This window comes from Aplysia californica, unplaced genomic scaffold (assembly GCF_000002075.1).
Source record: "Aplysia californica isolate F4 #8 unplaced genomic scaffold, AplCal3.0 scaffold00453, whole genome shotgun sequence".
In the NCBI taxonomy this organism is placed as follows: Eukaryota; Metazoa; Mollusca; class Gastropoda; order Aplysiida; family Aplysiidae; genus Aplysia; species Aplysia californica.
The window spans coordinates 165,199-173,143 of NW_004797723.1; the positions used below are offsets into that span (position 1 = coordinate 165,199).

The 7,945-nt window shown below is 38.9% G+C and overlaps 1 protein-coding gene across 3 annotated transcripts in view; it reads left to right on the plus strand.

Moving 5' to 3' along the window:
• LOC101861679 (diphosphoinositol polyphosphate phosphohydrolase 1) overlaps positions 1 to 7,628 on the plus strand; it is a 52,235-nt gene extending 44,607 nt beyond the window's left edge. For all 3 annotated transcript variants that reach the window (XM_005105119.3, XM_005105120.3, XM_035971532.1), the window contains exon 5: positions 528 to 7,628. In XM_005105119.3, the coding sequence (XP_005105176.1) occupies positions 528 to 640 (113 nt within the window). In that variant the 3' untranslated portion in view covers positions 641 to 7,628. The remainder of the gene's footprint in view (positions 1 to 527) is intronic.
• The last annotated feature ends 317 nt before the right edge of the window (positions 7,629 to 7,945 follow it).

The following is a 7,945-nucleotide window of genomic DNA, read 5'->3' on the forward strand; positions in this document are numbered from 1 at the left end:
CACCCCCCACTCCCACTGTCTTAGACGGTTGGCGTGTTCTGTGATGTGGTTTGCGCCTTCTTTCCAATCAAACATCTATGGTCCATATTTCTCCTCTTTTTTTTTCTTTTTATATTACTTTAATCTTTGGCACTTATATTACCTATATTTGTTGCAAGTGTCTTAAAACTTTTACTAGTGGGTGGTTGGAGGGTGCTCTGGTGTGGTTTGCTTCTTCTTTCCTATCAAACTTCTATCGTCCTGATCTTCCCTCCTTCTTTTTTGTGTTTGTTACTTTCTTGTAACGCCTCTAATCTTCGGCACTTATATGACCTTATAGTGTTGCAAGTGCCGTAAAACTCTTACTAACACTAAACTAATTTTTTTTCCTTGTAAAATATGGACACTATCTTGTTGATTCAACTCCATAACAGCTAGCTTAATAGGTACAAGTTAGGATAGATGGTGAATTGCCATTATCTTAAAACAAGTTTCTCTTTTGTCATTAATTCAAAACGGGCTTCTCTTTTTTATCTCTTTTTCCTTAGATCGGCGAAGAAAATGGTTTCAGCTAAGAGATGCCAGGCAGGCACTATCCGACTTCAAACCCCTCCAGGTTAACTACCTCAACGTCATGGAGAGTGCGAAGGTCAAAGCGTAGCGGCGCGCCCCAGTGGCGGTGATGGGTGTGGTCATGTGTCGTCGTGGTCCCTGGAGGGGCCAGTGTTGTAGCAGTCATCGGTCCGACATCTGGTCGTGGGTGATACCACAAAGGTCACAATGCTTGTTGCTTTGATGCAAGACAAGCACAAGTGTACATAATATTTATATATGAGAGAGAGATAGATGTATTCTATTTATTACTATATTGTTTGTGTGAGTCTGAAAGCATGTAACTTCATTTGAAAATGAATGGAGATACGTTTTTTGAGGCTCCCACCAACCGTGTATGATATTTATAAATGAAAAAGAAAGACATGCATTATGATTATTATATTGTTAGTGTGAGTCTCAAACCATACGTAACTATTATCTCAAAAGTGAGTGCAGATATTTGTTTTGAGGATCAGACCAACCATGTATAATATTTATCTGAGAAAGAAGGATATGTATTATGATTATTATATTGTTAGTATGAGTCTCAAACCATGTAATGTTATGTCAAAAATGAATGCTGGTACATGTTTTAAGGCTCACACCAACTGTGTTATGCTTGGTATGACATCTTTGTGGCCTATGCAAACAAAGCTGTAAGTCGTCAGCAGTTAGATCAGGAGATTGAACTACCTAGAAGTCAGTCTGAGCAGATGTACTATTTTATGACTTTTTAAAAAGTCTGTGGCACTTAATGTTCTGATTAAACAGGAAAATGATAAAGTAAAAACTCTTTAGACTCGAAAGGAAAATTAGTCTATTGTTTTTACACCTTTTAAAAAAGCTTTCAAAATACTATTTGTTGCAATTTAGAGTTCCATTGAAGCGTGGCAATGTATTTATATGGTAGCCAGAGCCTTTCTTGTAGTGCTTCCAAATTTGGTGTGGATGCATTTTTCGTCGTCTACTCCTCAAGGACTCCTCCAATTCATGAAAAATACTTCAGATTGGTACATAACTCAACTCAATTACCAAGGATACACCTCTATGGTTGCCCTTGCAAACACTGTCAGCTGTGGATGTCTCTTGTTTCTATTGTTTACAATATCAGAGAGAATTGGATACGCCATGGAGAGTCCACTTTTGATAATTGTTTCAGTAATTCTGAGCTTTAAAGTATGCACTACTATACTGTATTGAGAATTGAGGTACAAATGAGCTGTGCCACAAGTCAGGCATGTAAATATCTGTTTTGAGGATATTTTGCCAGACTGACAATTCATATAAGTTTTTGCATGACTGTGATAGTAACTGTTTGTCTCTTAATGGTTTTGTTATTGTGGTGTTGTAATGAGTTGGCTCCTTCACATGATAAATTTTCAACTCGGTACAGTTGCACCTGTCCAAGACAACCACCTACTGTCAATGAAACTAATGATCTTCTTAGACAGGTGGTCTTAATGGACAAATTCATTATAATGTCGAAAAAACACAAGGGGGGGAGGGGAGATTGGTAAGTGGTTGTTTGTGCAGGTGATTTCCTTGAACAGGTAGTCGTCAGGGCAGGTCTGACTGTACACCTGTTTCATAATTTTAATTTATTCTCTTAAATGTACAGCGAATATAATCCGTTATGGTTGTTACGCGCTGAGCGGTGCTGTCAAGTTTTATCTCCCTGGATGAGCGGCGTGTGTGCCATGACTGACTTCACTAAATCATTGAGAACTTGTGAATAGTTCATGGCTAGCCTTCCAGTATAATGTCATTTGATTATTTGATATTTTGGTCAGTGTGTCCTTTCATTCACGGGGGAGGGTGGAAGATTGGTTATTGATAGTCTCATGGTAATAAAACAGATAGGCTTTACAGATGGTACAAATGTCCATTCAAAAGTGAGCTGATAAATGTAGCCAACACAGCTCTTTTGTAATGAGAAGTAGAAGAATAAAGTCATTTTGGTGACTGACTGACTCTTAGTCCTGAAGTAGGCTAACGTGTGAGAGAAAAGAAGAGTTGTAAATGGGAGATTTTATTCAGATGTCTCCTCACACCTCACATAAAATATAAATTAATGATATGTGAAAATTGTGGAAGGGATTTTTTTTTTTCTTCAGTGGAGAGTTAATATTGAAAACTAGTGTTTATTAAGCGTCATGGGCATTTCTGTTTCTAATAAAGGGATTTATTGTTAGACTTTTCATTGATCATATTTAAGTTATGGAGATAACAGTGTCAGGGTGACTGCCAATGTGGCAAAAAGAGAAAGATTTTCCAGGGGCGTAAATCGCAACACCCATCCGATCATCACAGCGCGTGAAGCATTTAACAAAAGCTTTTTACTTACCTTATTTACAAATGTATACAACACTGTGCTCATATGACCTTATGCTGTTGCGAGCGCCGTAAAACCCTTTACTAAAAAACAAACAAAAAAACCCCCACTGTGCACATGGTTTGCTGCTACCTCAGAGACGAGGAGATCGAGCCGACTTGCAGTTGCTGTTTTAGCACTTTGATCTTTCTGCAGAGTCCGTGGCTATCATGGGACAGGTTCAGGTTGTCAGTCCTGGAAACTCTGTCTTCTTTCTGTTCCACAGTCTTTTCCAGGTTGTCTCTGGTTTCCTTAACATTAAAATCTATTTCAAGATGGGCCGTTTTCCTCTTTCTCTTCCTTCCTTTCATCTTTAGTTTTCTGATCTTGAGATTTTGGAAAAAAGAAAGGACAAACAAAATCGTACATAGACATCACATCTTCAATGCCAGAGTACAGAGTGAGACTGAACATAAGAGTTGTTTCCAGAAAAATGGGATTTATACTTTGAATTCTAAATTTTGGAAAGAACCTCTTCACAAAAAACTGTTTTACAAGGAAATAGGATGGCAATGATGAAAAAAAAAATGAAGGAAATCACTAGGCTCTAAAATTCCACCAACACACCTTGCTCGTGCATTGGAAGTTGCAGCAATCCATCTTCCCATCGATCACTACCTTCTCCAGGCCACCAACAGATCTGGTGTAGTCCTCAACGACTCTGCAAGCTAGTCCGCCGGACTCCCTTTGGTTGACACAGGTCAGCTGTTGGTTTATGCTGAACCCATTTTCCACCTCGGCTTGTCCATGTGACAGGCAGAGAACCAATGAAAAATCACTCGAGGGAGCAAGGAAGTCTTTCCCAAGGGAAGACCAGAAGGTGTCCAGTCTCTCTGTGTTTGAAGTCACACAACATGCTCCCTCTTGACAACTACTGAACACCCCTAAACTCCTCGAGGAATTTGTCTCCGTGTTCTGCAGTTGACCAGATGGTCCAATGTAACCTCCAGCTTTTTAACAGCTGTGAAAAAATACCAGCTCCCATGAGCCATTGTGAAAGCAATTTAACCCGATATACAGTGAACTTAGACAATCAATTGTAGAAGGAAAGAAATCAACTTGCTTGGTTACTTGGTTGGAAAATAGGTATTATGCAAGTGGTACATTGCCATAGCTGCTCCTCCCTCCTATCCAGGATCCATGAAAGTAGGGTTGGCTTGCTGACAGTGGAAAGAAATCAACAATCAGTATAACCAAAAAGGAATAATTTACTAATCACTAAATGCTTTCAAATATGCAATGCAAGCCATCTTGAAGCAAAACATTGACACCCTGTATCTTGCAATCACTGGGGTAATAAGTGGAAGTGGACTTGTTGTCCATTTGCAAAACATAAAATTAATAACCTTCTATTGATATTTAATTAGAAAGGTGCATTAACAGTTCAAATTTCCTTTGATCTCAGATCTGCCATACTCCAAAACAAAGTGGCAATGTACTCTCACTTGAAAATGACTGGGCACTAAAATCTTTTAAAAAATTAAATATATAAGACGACTGAAAATAAAATGTGGGTAATTGAGTTGATGTTTTAACTGGTTAAAAAATTGTAAAAAGAAAAACTTACACTCCTCCAGAGCAACATTTGCTGGAATGGCCCAGTCCAGATTCTGCACCTATGAGTACTTCAGAGATGACACTCTCGGCAATTCGTTGATGAATGCATACACAAATGAGCAAGCCTCCAACCTCGGCCCCATTAGTGCCTTGTTTGAAGGATGGTCTTTTTGGACTGCCATTGACCTCAATAGTCGATTTGCCTTAAATCTAAGGTAAATATTTGCTCTGGGTTTGACTGTAACTGTTGTGGCTGTCATCATGGTCAGGCCACCAATAGTATTTCCTTCAAGGCATTGTGAACTGTGTGCAGACTGCCAGTTCCCAGGTCTATGATGCGTTCCTGGTGAGATGCCTGAAAAAAAAATTGTATTAAAAAACCCCCAAACATATTAAAACAAACAACCATGGGTATTCACTGGCTAATAAATTGACTAAAACATGAGTGGTACAATAACCAAATACAGTGAAACCCGCAAAGAAAGAACTTCACAGAACTAGAGAGTAGTTTAATTTTTTGTGTTAAGGGAATTTGCATTACATAGAATAAAGAGGGGGTAAAAAACCCTGGAATTTGAAATCCTTTTGTGGTATCAGGAATTCATGTCTGACAAAGTCTACTGTGAATATACATCATTCTTGCAATACTGATCTAGTTGCAAACATTGCGAAAGCAGTCGCAGCGCTTTCTTATTAACATTTAGGGCATCCATGAAGGGCAGGCGGATGGTACTACATTCAACACCCTGCAATCACTCTAGAAGTCTCTCCATAATCTGCTTCGCAGTTGCATGACCCATGAATCATGAGGTCAGGTACCATATCACCACCTGTGAGGAAGACCGGCCGACAAAGAATAAGGACACGGTGAATTATTTATAATCATTTTCACACAAAACTAGTGATGTGACCGACTCTTCCAACATCCACACTATCTTCTGCACTATTCACCTAGAGCTTTCATTAGAACTGGAAACCAAGTTTACCTACATTTAATACATTTACAATATTAAAGGAAAAAACTGAGCTGAGAACACCAGATTCAAATAGAATAATTGCATCATAGATATTGTAAGTATGATGTTAACATTATGCGAGTTAGTACACAAAAACAGTGATAAACATGAGCAATCAAATATACATGAATAAAAATATTAGGCCTATGTGGATATGACAGGTAATTTAAGCTGAATCAGTGCCTGTGATGTAGCGATTGGGCGCTTTGCCATCACAAACAGGAGACCCAAGGTCAAACACACGTGGGGAGAATTTTTATTGAGTATTTCTTTCTCCTGGGAGGTTGTATGTATCTCTCTTAGCCCTGATTGGCCCTGACAGGCGTAGTCAAAGCCTGTCCCTAAATGATCTAGATTGTGTCAATAGGGGAAAAAAAAATTCATCTAGTTAAAACTACTCACCAGATCACCCATCCAGAAGTGTACGTCAACATCCCTCTGCTTTTTAGTCATGAGGTAGCACAAGCTTTTGTCAAACAGAATAATGTAGTGGTTGCAAGCTGTCAGTCTCTCTGTGAGCAGTCCACTGAGGTGAGGGGTCAATCCATGTGACGCAATGTAATTACACTTGTCCTTCTGGTTCTTCCAAGAGACATTTGGTGAGCAATTGCCGAATTGGAAAAAAATTGTGCGAAACATATCACACACATCACTTGCACTTCTAATAATAATAATAAATAAATGGCATTTGTATAGTGCATGTCCTCACTCGAAAGCAAGCTCTATGCGCTTTAAACAATATTAATGTATTCTGAATGACATGTAGGTCAATATGATTGATTTTCAAGGTCACAGAATCTCTGCTTTCATAGTGTCTGCAGCATTAGCTGTAATTTCTGCAGTCTGGGTTTCTGTCATGGACACTGACACAGAAATGGGTTTTTTAGACACAAGAAGGACACATGGTGCTTATTCACTGTCAGGGATTGACAGAATGCTGCTGACAGCACTGGAGGAACTCAGACTGGAAGTTGAAGCAGAAGAACAAAAAAAGAAAATGCTGACGACTTAAGTATTCTTGCTGGAGAGTTGTGTAGTTCCATAGCCTTCTTGTGACTCTCACTCTTGGCTCGGATGACGAGACCACCAACAACCATTGATGAAATTCAACTTCTTTACCCCTTGTGGACCTATTCTTTCCCTTTCAAATGATACACATAGCTCTGTTCTGAGATGTTCTTTCCTAGCCATTTGTTGAAGCAGTTGCTCGAAGACCATTTTCTCTGAAAAGAGGTTACCTTTGCCATCACTCTGGTCTGATGACGTTCATGTGTTGAACTAATTCTGTAGTCTAGTTAGGTCTGATAAAACCAAAACAAGTCTCTGTTCAACAGCGACAGTACACTTGCTGTACCGTGACCACATCAACACAATATTAATATAATATTAAATATGTTGCCCTAGTTAGTTAGATTCTAGGTGGCATCAATGGCCTAGTGGTTAAGCTATGGGACTCATAATTGTGAGATTGTTAGGTCGGGGCTCGGGCCTCAGCTCGGTCCGATGTTGTATCTTAGAGAAAGGCGCTTTACATGAATTTCCCTTTTGGCTAGGTCCTTTTGGAGATGGACGTTAAACTCGGAGGTCCTGTTTTTAAAATTACCATGACCTAATAGTGTTGTTAAGGGTGTTAAACCTGTACTATTTCAGAACAATTTCTAGATTCTAGACGTAGAATATCTCGAGTCAAAAGCAGAAAAATAAACGCAAGTGGATGCAGACATTAGAACAAAGGTTCTCTCTTACCATCTTTCTATACATCACAAGGTTCACCTCATGAAAAAGACAATGAGAAATGTGTGAGGCACCTGGCGTGCCTCTAGGCTTCTAATACTAATGTAAGTACCCTCAAATTCTTTGTTTGGACAGGAGCCTATTGATTGCATTATAGGTGTGAACTTCACACTACTTTCGATTTCATACCGATGGTATACTTCTAGTTGACTCAAATAGTGCAAGTTGTATGAATACTTGACATAAAATCTTTGACACAAGACTATGCTGATGAGATTGAGTATGTAAAAAAAACCATGTCACCCGAAGTGGAAACTCAAACTATGACGTGCCCAAAAGAATTGGCAGTTTTGGGAGAGAAAAAAATGAAATAAAAATTTGCCCAGGGCATTCTGGGGTTGTCAACGATTTTATAAATTTTCCTGGGAGCCCCAGGAGTCCCGGGGCCTGGCAGTCACCCTTATAAAAAGATAAGATTAATGGCAAGATATTTATTGTGTCTATGAAGATATTTATATAATTTTGTGTATTTATTATGTATGCTGTCTTTTACAAATGTACATCTGTAATCTTATGGTGCCCATGTATTTTTCTTTGTTGATTGGATCATGACAAAGTTTTTGTGCTCCCATTGTGGTTTGTCAAGGTTAATAAAGTCATGTGGGTGTCTCTCCTTTAAAAAAAAATGTCTTAT